Below are 18,684 nucleotides of genomic sequence, written 5' to 3'. Positions count from 1 at the left end.
ATGGACCTGATTCCAAGCTTTTCAGCGGAGACCTGGATTCTCCTGGTCACCAGCCTGGTGCTCCTCTACCTGTGAGTACCTTCCCAGCTTTCTCTGTGGCATTGGTTTTTGTGCTTCTCCAGCCACTTTTCCCTGCCTGTTTTAAAGATAAAAAGAGGGAGAGAGAGAGGAGAACTGGCTTAAATGTTGGCTACTACAAAACCATAAGTTGTTATTAGCCACCTTGTGCAAATCCTATGAAGTTACTCCTTCATAAGCCATTCCCATCCCACCTCCCAAATCCCAATGTCAGTGGCAAGCAGTGTTTAGTGACATTCTTTGTTCCTGAGGATTGACTACAAGTTTGGACCTAGAGGAATCACAAAAAATCCAAGTTTAAAAGGAAAGTTAAAAAAAAAGTCACTCAAATGGGGAATCTATAGAGAACAAAGAGGACCTTTCACTTAACAATATGCTTTTCCGTTTCTCCCATGCCTTCGCGTTGCTCAATGGCTCATTTCTTTTTATTGTTGACCTTCATGACGTTTTAAGGTTTTATTTTATTGCATGTTATATGATTGACTGAATTTGAACAAAATGTTTGGAGCCTGTACTGAATTAAATGTTAACCCCCAAGAAGAGGAAACAAGGTCTCAGTTTAACTGCCTGGGACATTTTACGTTGTACAACAACAGGAAGTTGTCTGGATTTTAGAAAGTCCCTTCCCTTTTAACTCTGTGCCTTAGTAGGGTATGTTGAACCATTTATACTTTTCAGACATGTGTTCCTAAATTGTTCCTATGGTACTAACCTTGTAGGACAAGCAGTTTCGCCATGAATGGTTGTCAACAGCTCCTCCCTCAACCTCTCTTCTTCCTCTAGCCAGCCATCTCTCAGTAACACTGGAGTGGCAACACTTGTCTATAGATGTAGATACAGACGTCAGAAACTGTGACTGCTCTGAGGCCTCTCTGTGAAGGCAAATTTAAGAACAACCAGATCCTAAAATGGGGGGGGGGGAGCAGAGTATAGTGAAGGAAAAGCATAATTAATGCCTCAGAGCAAAATGTAAGAAAAACATCCCTGTAGGCTCTTGTTAACACTCTATGTTGAATTGGATGCGCTTACACAAAAACTTATTACCAGAAGAGAATTTTTTTTTCTTAAATCAGAATAGAAATATTTTTCTCTCCTTTCTGCCTAGAATTGTTGTCTTGTGCTGCCGAGGTGATTCTGACTCATGGTCATCCCATGTGTTACAGAGTGGAACTTCTCCATAGAGTTCTCTTGGCTCTTCTGTCGTACTGTTGGGCGGGTTCTGCCCACCAAACTTTTGGTTGACCATCTGAGCCTGAACAATTTGTATCACCTAGAGACCTCTCTAACTAGAATGGAAACCCCCAAATCCTGCAAAAGTCCACTTATGAAATAGACACAAGCAAAGACCCTGAAAAAGTTTTAGCTTGAACCTCCTAGGAGCCCAAAGATTGAGAATCTTTATCACATATTTGCTCTAGGATTGGTATCAGGATTATTTTAGCTTCATTTCACTAATCATCATTACTTTTTATTTGGAACATTTTATTATGCTTTAGGTGAAAGTTTACATAACAAATCATCTTCCCGTTCAATAGTTCATACACAAGCCATTCTGTCACATTGGCTGCAGTCCCTGCAATGTGTCAGCATTCTTCCCATTTCCACCCCAGATTCCTCTTTTCCATTCATTTAGTTTCCCTGTCCCTTCCTGCTTTCTCAGCTTTACTTTTGGGCAAATGCTGCCCATTGGTCTGCACAGTTGATTGTTCTAAGGAACACATTCCACATGGATGTTATTGTCTACCTTTTTGGCCTATCTATTACTTGGTTGAAAGGTGATCTCTGGTAGTGGTTTCAGTTTCAATCAAGAGTGTCTTAGAGGTATGGTCTCGAGGGTTCCTCCAGTCTTTATCAGACTAGTAAGTCTGGTCTTTTTTGTGAATTTGAATTTTGTTCTACGTTTTTCTCCCACTCTAACCAGGACCTTCTATTGTGTTCCTGGTCAGAGCAGTTGGTAGTGGTAGCTGGGCACTGTCTAGTCCTTCTGGTATCAGGCTAGTAGAGGTTGGTTCATGTAGGCCGTTATTCTGTTGGATTAACTGCTTCCTTGAGGCTTTGGTTTTCTTCATTCTCCTTTGCTCCTGATGGGAAGAGACAGATAGTTATGTCTTAGATGGCTGCTCACAAACTTTTAAGACCCAGAACACTGACTCACCTCAGTAGAAAGTAGAACATTATCTTTGAACTATGTTGTGCCAATTGACCTAGAAGTCCCCTGAGACTATGGTCTTTAGTCTTCAAGCCTAGTATCTCGGTCCCAACAGGTGTTTGCTAATGTCTAAGAATTTTCCATAGCTGTGATGGTGTAGTGGTTAAGTGCTAGGGCTGCTAACCAAAGGGTTGGCAGTTCAAATCCCCCAGGCGCTCCTTGGAAACTCTATGGGGCAGTTCTACTCTGTTCTATAGGGTCGCTATGAGTCAGAATCGACTCGACAGCACTGGGTTTGGTTTTTTTGGCCCCCTTTTTTTTTATGTGCTCTATCCTGGGTTTATTTATATATATGAATATACCTGCAGTATATGCAAATATGTCTGTAGAAATATCCATAGCCATACCTATATGTGTGTGGGTGTTTACTCTCCTATGACCCACCTCACCTATTTGGCATATGTACCTACTTACGTATCCACTCTTAATTATTGTTTGTTATTATTGTTGTTGCATATTTGTATGTGTTATAGTGTTTACATTAGTTGTTCATCTTTTTTTGTGGGTCTCACAGTGAAGGTGGGGAAGGAGATGTTGTTGAAGTGTCATTATTTTTGTTGGAGTTGTCATTGTTATTTATTACCTACCTGTTATCTCCTTACCAGTGGAATTTATACTACAGTCCTGGTGACCTGGCTTGTCCCTTCTTTTATAGATATGGAACCCATTCACATAATGTTCTAAAGAAGCTCAGGATTCCTGGGCCCAAGCCTCTGCCTTTTGTGGGGAGCGTTCTGGCCCACCGCAAGGTGAGTGTTGTGGCTCTCTTTTGCTTCTTATGGCTGAATTTGACTGTTCACTTCCATCGATACAAATACTCTTCCCTAGGAAAAAGTTTCTAGAACTTTCTACAAACTGTGTATATCCCATCCTGCACATTGGGCTGTATTCTACATAGTGTTCTATTGTAAAATGTTGGGGCTTTTACTTCAGCCTGTGAACACCACTGTGAACATTGTGAGGTGGAATGACTTACTGTCAGGTGCTTCCTCGTATAAAGACCTAGTGGTCCTTAGCATTGGGAGAAATGAAAAAAGGGAGTATTGGTAGTGGCACCTTAAGCTGCATGTGCTAGATTCAAACTCTCCTACTTCAAGCATGAGCTCTGTGTGACCTTTTTTTTTTTGTTACTCTTCCTGCATAGATTATTTTAAAAAATAACTTATTTTTAGTTGTTGTTCCTCCTGGGTAGATTTTGAACTTCAGATTATTAGGAAGCTCAGGTGTTCACCATTTAGTAATTTGCACAACTGAATTCTTTCTAGAACTGGTAAACCCCCTGTGGTTATTTCCGTGGCTTTACTCAGCTATTGCTACCCATGCTGCCTTATGGGATTAGAGATTAGAATGATAGCTTTCTGCACTTCTTGTTTTCCAACAAAGGACCCACCACTATGGGTGAGTCAGAGCAGGGAATGAGTATCACAGAGACAAGATGTTGGCTGCCTATCAACTTCAGATATGTAACCACCAAATGAGTTTTTTTTTTTTTTAAATGAAATCATTGTTGTTAGGTGCTGTTGATTCGCGACCCCATGCGACATAGTAGAACTGCCCCATGGGACATTCATTGTCTCCAAGCTTCAGTTTTCTTGTGTGCCTGTCATAGATTGAATTATGTCCCCCCAAAAAATGTGTATCAACTTGGTTAGGCCATGATTCCCAGTATTGTGTTGTTGTTCTCCATTTTGTGATTATAAATTTATGTTAAGAGGATTAGGGTGGGATTTTAATACCACCCTTACTCAGGTCACCTCCCTGATCCAATGTAAAGGGAGTTTCCCTGGTGTGTGGCCTACACCACCTTTTACTTCTTAAGAGATAAAAGGAAAGAGAAGCAAGCAGAGAGTTGGGGACCTCATACCACCAAGAAAGCAGCACCAGTAGCAGAGCATGCCCTTTGGACACAGGGTCCCTGCGCCTGAGAAGCTCCTCAACCATGGGAAGGTTGAGGACGAAGACCTTCCTCCAGAGCCGACACAGACAGAAAGCCTTCCCCTGGAGCCGACACCCTGAATTTGGACTTGTAACCTGCTAGACTGTGAGAAAATAAATTTCTCCTTGTTAAAGTCATCCACTTGTGGTATTTCTGTGATGGTGGCACTAGACGACTAAGACGGTGCCCATGGTGGTAATTATTCAGAGGCTTATGAGATTTTAGAGACGACATATGCACAAGCAAAAACACTTCAGAAAGGCAAGGAGTTACTTATTATTCATGGAAAAGGTTTTATCATTCAGTATCTACAATACTTGGAGAAAATTCAGAACTAATTTTAATTCTCCGTTTAGAATATCTCCTCTATTTCTCCTCTTTACCCCTAAGATATATCTGAATAAGAACTTCCCTTTATCTGCCAGTGAAAAGATAGTGTAGTAGTTTCCTAGCGCTGCCATCAGGAAGTACCAAAAGTTGGTGGCCTTAAATAACACAAATTTATTGCCTCACAGCTCTGGAGGCCAGAAGTCTGAATCAAGGTATTGACAGGGCTATGCTTTCCATGAAGGCTCTAGGGAAAGATGTACCCTTGTCTGTTCATAGCTACTGGTGATTCCTGACAATCCTTGGCATCCCTTGGTTTGTAGATTCATCACTCCCATCCCTGCCTTACTCTTCACATGACCATATTCCCTCTGCGTCTCTGTGTCTGTATCTCTTCTCCTCTTCTTATAAGGATTGGCGCCCACCCTACTGTAGTATGACCTCATGTTAACTGATAATATCTTTGTTGTTGTTAGTTGCAGTAGAATCAGCTGTGACTTATGGCAACATTGTGTACAACAGAATGAATCTTTACCTGATCTTATACCATATCCAAGATTTTTCATATGTTTGAGGTCATTGTAGAGGCCCTATTTCCATACAAGTTTAGTTTTATAGGTACCAAAGGTTCAAATTTCAACATATCCATTTGGGGGACACAATGCAATCCACAATAGAGAGTAAGTTTTATTTAAATTTTTTTTTTTTTTTTTGCTCTAGAAAGATGTAGAAGTGAGTACATTTAAATTAATAATCAAATTTTATTTTGTTTCTCCTTGCAGGGTTTGTGGGATTTTGACATGAAATGTTCTAAAAAGTATGGAAAAATATGGGGGTGAGTATTTTGGAAACTTCCATTGGATAAACTTGTTGGTATGAGCACTCAGCTGCGTGGATGACAATCGCAGCCTGGAGCCTCATGGGATGAACTATCTCTCGTATAAAACTCTTGAAACCTTGTCAAAGCTATGATGCCATTTATCTCCAGGTGTCAAAGTCTACAGTCTGAATGAAGCCCAGAAAGTTGCAGATAATCACTTTTCTCCAGAGACTGCTAGCATTACTTTCTGTCCATTTTTGCCTTCTGTAGGTTCCCTTTTAATTGCATAAAAATGATTATTTCACAAACCCTTTTATCTGTTGTTCTTGTGTGCAGTTTAGTTGATTCCAACCTATAGTGACCCCATGTGATGGCAAAGAACTGCCTCACAATGTTTTCTAGGTTATAATCTTTACATGAACAGATCACCAGGCCTTTCTCCCATAGAGCTCTTGGATGAGTTTGAACCATCAACTTTTTGGTTAGCAGTGGAGCCCATAACTGTTTATCTACCAGAGCTCCTTCTGATAGGTGCTAATCCTATTAGGTTTCATCCTAATAATTTGTATTAGAGGACCAACACTAAATATCCTCGATACTTAATCCTCCTGAGCTTCAGAGTATTTTTGGAAATGGACAGCAGGAAGTGTAGTGGTTCTCAATGTTTTGTATGTGAAGTAAAGAAGTATCTGAGGTTCTGCTGTGAAGTTAAAGAATAGGAGACTTTTGGAAAATCTTCCATTTTGTTCTAGCAAATGTAAAGGATTGTTAATGGAAAACAAAATGTCAGGACAGTGTAATTAAACTTATAGTATATCTCATTCCACTGGCTTATTCCCCAAAATGGACATTCTAATGGCCAGGAGAGCAGGCTCAAATTGCATATATCACATATAAAGGCAGCTTTATGTGGCACATGTGTCAAAAGTGGGATTTCCCTGCTGCTATGGTGTCATCAACATGGAGCAGATTCCCTGTCGGGGAATCTATGAATAAATGCAGGTAATAAAAAGAAAAATAATTCAAGTGAATTATACACTCTCCTCTATATTTCTTTATACCTTTTTACATTTCTTTCAATTTTTTTCTGGCCTTAATACTACCAAAGACCTTTCTTTAACAGATAAAATAATATCTAAAGAAAAAAACCCGTAAAAAAAAAATTCTTGAAAATAGGGCAAAGATCACTCATAATTCTATTATCACATTTTGGGCATTCTAAATCTTTTTCAATGTGTACATATATTTTTACAGGTTTATAATCAGTATGTCTACAATTTTTATTTAATAATGCGATATGCATTATTCACATTTTCACATATCTTCAAAATTGTAATTTTAAGTGACTGAATGAGTAGACTATCCTTAATTATATTCTGCTCTTAGAGAACTACTTGCCTTCAGTTTTTCACTAACCTAATGTCTTTTCAAAAATGAAATATTTTAAATATTAAAAAAATGACAAAGAAAGATATAGAAAATAGCCATTGTCCACTGCCTCGCTTTAACACATTTTAATATTCTTTCTAACCTCAATCTATTTTAAGACCTATTTTTTCTTTATGAGAACTCTGGTGGTTCTATGATGAGAATCTTGCTGTGTATCATATCTTAACTTGACCTAGAGGAAAATGTTTCTGTGTATTAGCAACTAGGAGTATGGATTTTGTTATATTGCGATGAATGTATGGTCTCTTGGGAGTGGCTACAGCTGCAGAATTGAGTTTGATGTAATTAATCAGCTCTGTTTCTCAACGTAGGTTTTATCATGGTCTACAGCCTGTGATAGCCATCACAGATCCTGGCATGATCAAGACAATAATGGTGAAAGAATGTTATTCCACCTTCACAAACCGGAGGGTAGGTATTGATTTTTTCATTAAAAAATTTATTCACTTATTTACATTCTAAATTTGAAATAATTACAAATTCATGAGAAGTTTGGGAAAAAGAGCAAACAAAACAAAACATATACAGGAAGCTCTCATGTACCATTCATTCAATTTCCCCCCATGTTAAAGTCTTCTCTAACTATTAAAAAAAAAGCAAAACAAAAGAACTGAACCCACTGCTGTGGAGTCGATTCCGACTCATAGCGACCCTACAGGACAGAGTAGAACTGCCCCGCAGAGTTTCCAAGGCGTGCCTGGAGGATTGGAACTGCCGACCTTTTGGTTAGCAGCCATAGCACTTAACCACTACACCACAAGGGTTTCATGTCTAACTGTAGTGTGGTAACAAAGCAGTAAATTGACACTGGTAGAATTAACAGAGCTTTGTTAGATTTTGAAAACCTTGGTGGTGTAGTGGTTAAGAGCTAGAACCGCTAACCAAAAGGTCAGGAGTTTGAATCCACCAGGTGCTCCTTGGAAATTCTATGGGGCAGTTCTGCTCTGTCCTATAGGGTTGCTATGAGTCGGAATCGACTCGATGGCAGTGGGGTTAACGGGATTAGTTGGATTTCGTCAGTTTTTTGTGCACTCACTTTCATGTGATTTTTGTGTGTGTGTGCGACTCTATTCAATTTTGTCACGTGTAGATTTGCATAACCACCAGCAAAATCAAGTTATATAACTTCTCCCTCACCATGAGGCTCCTTCTTGCTGTTTTTTATAGTCACAGTCTGTAGCTTGTCTTTTCCTCTTAATGGGGTCTTTAGATGAGCAAACCTTTTTTATTTTTATGAGGCCAATATATTAATTTTTCCTTTTATGGATTCTGCTTTTGATGTCAAGTCTGAAAACTCTTTGCCTAGCACTAGGTCCTGAAGATGTTCCTCTTCTCATTCCCCTTCTCCTCCTTCTCTGCCTTCTTCCACTTCTGCTTCCTCTTCCTCTTCTTCATCTTCATCTTAGACTTCCGCTTCTTCTTTTCCATCATCTTCTTCTTTGTCTTCACCTTTTTTTTTTTTTAAAGTTTTATTGTTTTACATTTATGTTTAAGTCTGTCATTCATTTCAAGTTAATTTTCGTAAAAGGTTCGAGGTTTAGGTTCAGGTTTATTATTTTGCCTATGGATGCCCAATTGCTTCACTTTCATTTGCTGAAAATGCTATACTTTCTTCATGGAATTGATTTTACACCATTGTTCAAAATCAGTTGTTCATATTTGTGTGGGTCTATTCCTCATTCTCTATATTGTTCCATTGGCCTATGTGTCTATTCCTCCATGAATACTACATGGTCAAATCCTGTAGCTATATAATAAATCTTACCAACTTGTAGACTTATTCTTCACTCTTTTTAATACTTTTTCAAAATGTTTTAGCTATTTTAGGTTCTTTTCCTTCCATTTGAGCTTATAATAAACTGTCCATGTCTATAAAAACCTTCCTGGGCTTTTGGTAAGAACTAATTAAAACTAGAACTCAATTTAGGAACAATCAACATCTTTACTATGCTGAATCTTCCAATCCATGAACACAGTAAATGTCTCAATTAATTTCGGTTTTCTTTCATCATCATTCCATAATTTTCAGTATATATATCCTATACGTATTTTGTTAGATTTATAACTAATGAGTTACCATTGAGTTGACTCTGACTCATGACAACCCCATGTGTGTCACAGTGCTACTGAGGTCTATAAGGTATTCAGTGGATGATATTTCAGATGCAAATCACCTGGCCATTCTTCTGAGGTGCCTCTGGGTGTGCTTGAACCTCTTTTTGGTTAGCAGCCATGCATTTTGGATAAGTATTTAATTTTCTTTGGACTGATTGTTAATGATAATGTTTTCTTAATTTCAATTTCCACATATTCATTGTTAATACGTAAAACATGATTGAATTTGGTGTATTAATCTTGTATCCTGCAACTTTGCTCAACTCACTAGGTCTAAGTTTTTTTTTTTTAGCATTTTTGCTTTTGCATATTCCTGAGACAGTTTATATTGACAATATATCATCTGAAAACCAAGACAGTTCTATTTCCTCCTTTCCAATCTATATGTCTTTTATTTCTTGCTCTTGTCTTAACACACTAGCTAGGACTTTCAGTATGATGCTGAATAAGTGTGATGAGAGTGAGCATTTTTTTCTTGTTCTCAATTTTTGTGGAGAAGCTTTCAGTCTTTCATCATACAGTATATTAGCTGTATTCCCCTCCCCCCCCCATAGGCACTTTTCCTCAAGTTGAGGAAGTTTTCATGGCTTCCTAGTTGTTGAGAGTTTTCATCATGAACGAATATTTTAGGTACCTATTTAAAAACAAAATAAAATTTCAGAATGTGGGAGAATGTTTCCGAATATGTTTTCTTGATAGGCCAGCCTGAAGCTGGGAAATAGAATTATCTCCTTACTTTTCCTTCCATTCATGGCAGAACAAGACAGGCCTTAATTTCCTTTTTGTTTTGTCTGGAATTGCAAATAGATTTATGCTAAGTGAAAAAAAAAAGTCACAAAAGACTACATATTGTATGATTCCACTTAGAAAATATTCCTAGTTTTTAATGTATTAACTACTATTTTTATAAAAACCACAGTTAACAAGGCATCTCTTTTTCAAGTTGCTCATGCTATAGATAAATGTAAAGACATAACTGATCTGAGCCAAGGTCATCTGGCAATGCCAGCAATCCCTTAATACACATATTAAAATTAATACATGTATTGTTTCATGTTCTTCAGTTCTTTCAGCTTGAGAAACACTGAGAATGTTTTTCCCTTTTGGTTTTCCATATCCAGCTCTTTGCACATGTCATTATAATATTTTACTTTGTCTTCTCAAGACGCCCTTTGAAATCTTCTGTTCAGTTCTTTTACTTCATCAATTCTTCCTTTTGCTTCAGCTGCTCGACATTCGAGAGCAAGTTTCAGAGCCTCCTCTGACATCCGTCTTGGTCTTTTCTTTCCTGTCTTTTCAATGACCTCTTGCTTTCTTCATGTATGATGTCCTTGATGTCGTTTCACAACTCGTCTGGTCTTTGGTCACTACTGTTCAATGCTTCATATCTATTCTTCAGATGATCTCTAAATTCAGGTGGGATGTACTCAAGGTCATATTTTGGCTCTCGTGGACTTGCTCTGATTTTCTTCAGTTTCAGCTTGAACTTGCACATGAGCAATTGATGGTCTGTTCCACAGCCGGCCCCTGGCCTTGTTCTGACTGATGATATTGAGCTTTCCAATCGTTTCCTTCCACAGATGTAGTCAGTTTGATTTCTGTGTGTTCCATCTGGCGAGGTCCATGTGTATAGTCGCTGTTTATGTTGGTGAAAGAAGGTATTTGCAATGAAGAAGTCATTGGTCTTGCAAAATTCTCACATTTGATCTCCAGCATTGTTTCTGTCACCAAGGCCATATTTGCCAACTACTGATCCTTCTTCTTTGTTTCCAACTTTCGCATTCCAATTGCTAGTAATTATCAATGCATCTTGATTGCATGTTCGATCAATTTCAGACTACAGCAGCTGATAAAAATCTTCTATATCTTCATCTTTGGTAGTCGTATTAACTGGTCTTCCTTGTAGGGGTATGGATATTATCCTATCACTGACAGCGTTGTACTTCAGGATAGATCTTGAAACATTCTTTTTGACGATGAATGCAGCACCATTCCTCTTCAAGTTGTCATTCCCAGCATAGTAGACTATATGAGTGTCCGATTCAAAATGGCCAATACCAGTCCATTTCAGCTCACTAATGCCTAGGATATCAATGTTTATGTGTTCCATTTAATTTTTGACGATTTCCAGCTTTCCTAGATTCATACTTTGTACATTCCAGGTTCCAATTATTAGTGGATGTTTGCAGCTGTTTCTTCTCATTTTGAGTCATGCCACATTAGCAAATGAAAGTCCCGAAAGCTTTACTCCATCCACGTCATTAAGGTTGACTCTACTCTGAGGAGGCAGTTCTTCCCCAGTCATCTTTTGAGTGCCTTCCAACCTGAGGGGCTCATCTTCCAGCACTATAATTGACAATGTTCCGCTACTATTCATAGGGTTTTCACTGGCTAATGCTTTTCAGAAGTAGACTGCCGGGTCCTTCTTCCTAGTCTGTCTTAGTCTGGAAGCTCAGCTGAAACCTGTCCTCCATGGTGACCCTGCTTGTATCTGAATACTGGTGGCATAGCTTCCGGCATCACAGCAACACGCAAGCCTCCACGGTATGACAAACTGACAGGCACGTGGGGTCAGAACTGAAATAAAAATTCATGCCTCAAGTTGCAAGAGCGAAGGATTCTACTGGGAAAATATTAAACGATGCAGGAAGCATCAAACGAAGATAGAAGAAATGCACAGAGTCATTATACCAAAAAGAATTAGTCGATGTTCAGCCATTTCAAGAGATGGCATATGATCAGGAACTGATGGTACGGAAGGAAGAAGTCCAAGTTGCTTTGAAGGCATTGGCAAAAAACAAGGCTCCAGGAATTGATGGAATATCAACTGAGATGTTTCAACAAACAGATGCAGCGCTGGAGGTGCTCGCTCGTGTATGCCAAGAAATATGGAAGACAGCTTCCTGGCCAACTGACTGGAAGAGATCCATATTTATGCCTATTCCCAAGAAAGGTGATCTGACCAAATGTGGAAATTACAGAACAATATCATTAATATCACACGCAAGCAAAATTTTGCTGAAGATCATTCAAAAACGGCTGTAGCAGTATATCAACAGTGAACTGCCAGAAATTCAGGCCAGTTTCAGAAGAGGACGTGGAACCAGGGATATCACTGCTGATGTCAGATGGATCCTGGCTGAAAGCAGAGAATACCAGAAGGATGTTTACCTGTGTTTTATTGACTATGCAAAGGCATTCGACTGTGTAGATCATAACAAACTATGGATAACATTGTGAAGGATGGGAATTCCAGAACACTTAATTGTGCTCATGAGGAACCTTTACATAGATCAAGAAGCAGTTGTTCAGACAGCACAAGGGGATACTGATTGGTTTAAAGTCAGGAAAGGTGTGCATCAGGGTGGTATTCTTTCACCATACCTATTCAATCTGTATGCTGAACAAAATAATACAAGAAGCTGGACATCAGGATTGGAGGAAGACCCATTAACAACCTGCGTTATTCATATGACACAACCTTGCTTGCTGAAAGTGAAGAGGACTTGAAGCACTTACTAATGAAGACCAAAGACCACAGCCTTCAGTATGGATTGCACCTCAACATAAAGAAAACAAAAATCCTCATAATTGGACCAATGAGCAACATCAGGATAAATGGACAAAAGATTGAAGTTTTCAGGGATTTCATTTTACTTGAATCCACAATCAATAGCCATGGAAGCAGCAGCCAAGATATGAAACAACGCACTACATTGCGTAAATCTGTTGCAAAGGGCCTTTTTGAAAGTGTTGAAGAGCAAAGATGTCACCCTGAAGACTAAGGTGCACCTGACTCAAGCCATGGTATTTTCAGTCACATCATATGAATGTGAAAGCTGGACAACGAATAAGGAAGGCTGAAGAAGAACTGATGCCTTTGAATTGTGGCGTTGGTGAAGAATATTGAATATACCATGGACTGCCAAAAGAACGAACAAATCTGTCTTAGAAGCAGTACAACCAGAAGGCTCCTTAGAAGCAAAGATGGTGAGACTGCATCTTACATACTTTGGACATGTTGTCAGGAAGGATCAGTCCCTGGAGAAGGACATCATGCTTGGCAGAGTACGGGGTCAGTGGAAAAGAGGAAGACCCTCAAAGAGGTGGATTGACACAGTGGCTGCAACAATGATCTCAAGCATACCAACAATTGTAAGAATGACTCAGGACTGGGCAGTGTTGTGTTCTGTTGTGCATAGGGCCACTATGAGTCGGAACCGACTCGATGGTACCTAACAACAACAACACTGTTTCATGACATTGGTTGCCAACTACACGAAATGTCATCACTCTCCCTTTCTAGACCTTGTGTTTCCCTTTACCAGCTTTCCTGTCCCCTCCTGTCTTCTCATCATTGCCCCTGGCCTGGCGTGCCCATTTAGTCTCATCTTGTTTTATGCGACTGTCTAATTTCGGCTGAAGGGTGAACCTCAGTAATGACTTCATTACCGAGCTATAAGGGTGTTTGGGGGCCATACTCTCAGGGTTTCTCCAGTCTCTGTCAGACCAGTAAATCTGGTCTTTTTTTTTTTTTTTTTTTGTGAGTTAGAATTTTGTTCTACATGTTTCTCCAGCTCGGTCTGGGACCCTCTCTATTGCGATCTCTGGCAGAGCAGTCAGTGGTGGTAGCTGGGCACCATCTAGTTTTGCCAGACTCAGTCTGGTGGAGGCTGTGGTAATTGTGGTCCATTAGTCCTTTGGACTAGTCTTTCCCTTGTGTCTTTGGTTTTCTTCATTCTCCCTGGCTCCAGACAGTATGAGACTGGTGGAGTATCTTAGATGGCCACTCATGAACTTTTAAGACCTCAGAGGCTACTCACCAAAGAAGAATATAGAAATTCCCTTTATAAACTATGTTATATCAGTTGAACTTAATGTTCCCTGAGACCGTGGTCCCCACAACCCTGAGCCCAGTAAGTTGGTCCCTCAGGGAGTTTGGATGTGTCTATGGAGCTTGCATGACCTTACCTTCGTCAAGTTGTGCTGGCTTCCCCAGCATTGTGTACTGCCTTACCCTTCACCAAAGGTGCCGCTTATCTATTGTCTGTGTAGTGTTTTTCCCTACCCTTCCTTACCCTCCCTCGTAATCATCAAAGATTGTTTCTTTTTGTGTGGAAATCTTTTCATGAGTTTTTATAGTAGTGGTCTCATACAATATTTGTTCTTTTGTGATTAGACTTATTTCACTCAGCATCATGCCCTTCAGATTTATCTGTGTTGTGAAATGCTTCCTAGATTCATCAATGTTCTTTATTGTTGTGTGGTATTCCATTGTGTGTATGTACCGTACATATTTTGTTTATCCATTCATCTGTTGATGGGCACTAGGTTGTTTCCATTTTTTGCTATTGTGAACAATGCTATAATTAACATGGGTGTGCATATTCATTTGATGGCTCTTATTTCTCTCAGATACATTCCTAGGAGTGGTATTGCTGGATCATATGGTATTTCTATTTCTAGCTTTTTAAGGAAGTGCCATATCATTTTCCAAAATGGTTGTACCATTTTGCATTTTCACAAGCAGTGGGTAAGAGTTCCAATCTCCCTGCAGCCTCTCCAACATTTTTTGTTTTCTGTTTTTTTTTGTTTGTTTGTTTGTGCCAGTAATGTTGGGGTGAGATGGTATCTCATTGTGGTATTGATTTGCATTTCTCTAATGACTAGTGATTACGAACATTTTTCATGTGTCTGTTAGTCACTTGAATGTCTTCTTTGGTGAAGTGTCTGTTCATATCCTTTGCCCATTTTTTAACTGGATTATTTGCTTTTTGTTGTAGAGGTGTTGGCTTTTTCTGTAGATTTTAGAGATTAGACCTTTGTTGGATTTGTCATAACCAAAATTTTTCCAGTCTGTAGGTCTCTTTTTACTCCTTTGATGAAGTCTTTTGATGAGCATAAGTGTTTAATTTTTAGATGATCCCAGTTATCTAGCTTATCTTCTGGTATTTTTGTATTGTTAGTTATGGCTTGAATTCTGTTAACACAGTGTATTAGGATCTCTAGCCTTGATCCTATTTTTTTCTTCTATGATCTTTAGAGTGTTTTGCTTTATATTTAGATCTTTAACCCATTTGAAATAGTTTTTGTGTATGGTGTGAGGTATGGGGACTGCTTATTTTTTTACAGATGGACATCCAGTTTTGCTAGCACTGTTTGTTAAAAGACTGATGTTTCCCCATTTGAAGGACTCTGAGTCTTCGTCAAGGATCAGGTGACTGTATGTGGGTGGATTTACATCTGGACTCTCAGTTCCGTTCTATTGGTCAATGTATCTGTCTTCGTACAATTACCAGACTGTATAGTAAGTTCTGAGGTCAGGTAGTGCGAGTCCTCCTACTTTATTCTTTGCCTTCAATAGTACTTCACTTATCCAGGGCCTCTTCCCTTTCCATGTAAAGTTAATGATTAGTTTTTCCATCTCTTTAAAGAATGTTGTTGGTATTTGTATGGAAATTGCATTGTATTTGTAGATTGCTTTGGGTAGAATGGAAACCCTCGTGGCATAGTGGTTAAGTGCTAGGGCTGTTAGCCAAAGGGTCGGCAGTTCAAATTCACCAGATACTCCTCTGTCCTATAGGGTCACTGTGAGTCGTAATCGACTCCACAGCACTGGGTTTGGTTTTTGGTCTTTTGTTGAGTAGAATTGACATTTTCACAATGTTAGGTTTACCTATCCAACAGCATAGTATATTTATGTAGGTGTCTTTTGGTTTCTTGCAGTAATGTTTTATAGTTTTCTTTGCATAGATCTTTTACATCCCTTCTTAGGTTTCTTCCTAAGTATTTTAATTTTTTAAGGGCTATTATAAATGGTATTGTTTCCTGATTTCCTTTTTGTCATTCTCTTTGTTGGTGTACAGGGATCCAACTGATTTTTGTATGTTTAGCTTGTCTTGCTTCATGGGTTGGCAAGCCTAGCTCCACTGATAAGTACCCAGAGGCGCCCCATACCACCGGGAAGCCTCTCGCGCACTGGCACTCAGCATTTGTGCTCCATGGGTTGGCTCCAGCTATGTTTGGCACTGGTCTCCTGGCTCTGTTGCTCCCAGTTCTCTGCTGCTACCTGTCCTCTTCTGCTGCAGGTCCTCTATCCATTCATAGTTTCAAAACCACTTCCATACTTTAGGTATCTGTTAGAGCAGCACACTTCTTCTCTTGGTACCAAATTCTGTCTTAGTCATCTAGTGCTGCTACAACAGAAATACCACAAGCAGATGACTTTAACAAAGAGAAATTAATTTTTTCACAGCCTGGTAGGCTCTGAGTCCAAATCAGGGTGTCAGCTCCAGGGAAAGACTTTCTTTTTCTGTGGGCTCTGGAGGAAGGTTCTTCTCATCGATTTTCCCCTGGACTAGGAGCTTCTGCATGCAGGAACCCCGGGTCCAAAGGATAAGCTCTGCTCCTGGTGCTGCTTTCCTGGTGGTATGAGGTCCCCCGTCTCTCTGCTTTTTTTTCTCTCTTTTATATCTCAAGAGAGATTGGCTAAAGACACAATCCAATCCTGTAGATTGAGTCCTGCCTTATTAACATAACTGCCATCTATCCCGCCTCATTAACAACACAGGGGTAGGATTTACAACAAATAGGAAATTCACATCAGATGTCAAAATTGTGTCAGTCACACAATAATGGGAATCATGGTCTTGCCAAATTGATGCACATATTTTTGGAAGACACAATTCAATCCATGACAATGTATTTGCATTCTAGTTTGGCTCTGGGAATTTTTTGATTCCATCTTTGATTTCTTCTATTATCCAGTGGTTTTTAAGCAGTATGTTATTCAGTTTCCATGTATTTGATTATTTTTCCTTGCTCTTCCTGTTAATAATTTCTACTTTGATGGTGTTGTGGTCAGAGAAGATAATTCTCCTAGTGTTTCAAGTATTAACTACATTTAAAAAAAAAATTAACATTAACAAGAAATCTTTTTTTTCAAGTTGCCAGTGCTATACATGTATGTAAAGACAGAACTGGTCTGAACCAAGGTCATCTGGCTGTGCCAGCAATCCCTTTCTACTCTTCATTGGCTTGTAGGACACAGTAGGTCTTGTTAGTTTCTATTCCCCTGGAATAGAATTTACCTATATTGTGGACATTTGCTTTTAAAAGAGGAGTGTCAAAGAATGGTTGGAAACTGTACCAGGTAGCTGGGTGTTCATTTTCACAGGGAGCAGTTGGAGTAAGTATTGATCAAACATCTAACCTAGGGTCTGCAACCTAGTAGAGAGTCTTCAAGAATTTAATGAGTAAATGATGTCTATTCAACAAATTATCTACAACTGTGGAGACCCCTGGAACATATGTGTGGCATTTGTCTTCTGCTTTGAATTCCAGGTTTTTGTTCCAATGGGATTTATGAAATCTGCCATTTCCTTGTCTAAGGATGAAGAATGGAGGAGAGTACGAACGTTGCTGTCTCCAACCTTCACCAGTGGAAAACTCAAGGAGGTTAGAAAATTAGAGAACTGCTAATTAAAAAATCAAGGAGCCAGTTTTGGGGGAGGTAGAAAGTGAGTTCCCTTTACAAGGGGCAATCAGCTGAGTTTCAACTTGCTTAAGATGCCCTTGTATGTTTATGTCCTAGGGAAGACAATATGAGATTCACGATAAAATGTCACTTATTGCTCCCTGCTTGGGAAAGCCAGGTGTTTCTAGGTCTTGAGTCTCCATATTTACCAATAAATGGTGATGTGTTTTCTGTTTAGATGCTCCCCATCATCGGCCAGTATGGAGAAGTATTGTTGAAGCATCTGAGAGAGGAAGCAGAAAAAGGCAAGCCTGTCACATTGAAGAAGTAAGTAGGAGTGTGGTGGCTGGGATTCTAAGCTCTGTCACAGGGCCCTCTAGCTTCCTGCCACTGATGAGAAATCTCCAAAGTTGAGTTACTCTAGTGATCAAACGAACAAACGTGTGGTGTTAAAACTCCAGTGGGCTACCTAAGAAAGGCTGCTGACACTGAATGGTAGGGCTGCCAGGAGAGAAAGGGTCTTCTCTACTGTGTACATGAGCCTGGATTAATCTGTTTAATTGTCAACTTGTATTTTCTAAAAGTGAAGAAACGACAGAAACTTTTAGAAGGAAGAAACATGATTGATAATATTGAAGTGTAGAGTGTAAGGGCTCTGGAATCATGGGAGTGGAAAGGCATTTGTTTCTTATTGGCTGGCATTAGTTGAAGCAAGAAAGTTCATACGTAGAATTTGGAGCAACTTAATCCCGTTCATAGTTCTGCTGAGACTAACAGCAAAATGATATATGTTATACTGCTCTGGGCATAGACATTGTGGGGAGGTAAGACTCAGATCCAATGTCACCTTTCTGGATGCTTTTAGGAAGAATTCATTATTCCATCCTTTTTACTGCTCCAGCACACCTGCCATATTCCACACTCAACACTCACTGCAGCGGTTTATATACCATCTGTGGGTTCGTCCCTCTATGACTGAGTTCCTGGAGGCCAGAGATGGTTCTAACAAACCTTTGTGTCTCTATCATCCATAGTACAGGGACAGCTGCATGATTGTCACCTGAAAAATGCCTCATGAGTGAGTGTGATAGACACACAGATCCTCAGCTGCTCCGGCAGATAATTTTGAAATTGTGTGGCTCTTTCCCTAGGCATGGAAACCTTTCGGCTGCTAACCAAAAGGTCGGCGGTTCGGATCCGCCAGGCACTCCTTGGAAACTCTGTGGGCCAGTTCTACTCTGCCCTGTAGGGTCGCTATGAGTTGGAATTGACTC

General features: G+C 39.6%; 1 protein-coding gene across 2 annotated transcripts in view; it reads left to right on the top strand.

Annotated features, from left to right (window-relative positions):
- The window catches only part of LOC100677295 (cytochrome P450 3A8-like), a 39,861-nt gene continuing 21,177 nt past the window's right edge, over positions 1-18,684 (top strand). For both annotated transcript variants that reach the window (XM_010596266.1, XM_003416503.1), the window contains exons 1-6: positions 1-71; positions 2,943-3,036; positions 5,333-5,385; positions 7,131-7,230; positions 17,278-17,391; positions 17,649-17,737. In XM_010596266.1, the coding sequence (XP_010594568.1) occupies positions 1-71; positions 2,943-3,036; positions 5,333-5,385; positions 7,131-7,230; positions 17,278-17,391; positions 17,649-17,737 (521 nt within the window). The remainder of the gene's footprint in view (positions 72-2,942; positions 3,037-5,332; positions 5,386-7,130; positions 7,231-17,277; positions 17,392-17,648; positions 17,738-18,684) is intronic.

This window comes from Loxodonta africana, chromosome 12, assembly GCF_030014295.1.
Source record: "Loxodonta africana isolate mLoxAfr1 chromosome 12, mLoxAfr1.hap2, whole genome shotgun sequence".
NCBI lineage: Eukaryota > Metazoa > Chordata > Mammalia > Proboscidea > Elephantidae > Loxodonta > Loxodonta africana.
Note: the sequence above shows the minus strand (reverse complement) of the source record. Positions and strands in the feature narration are given on the sequence as shown.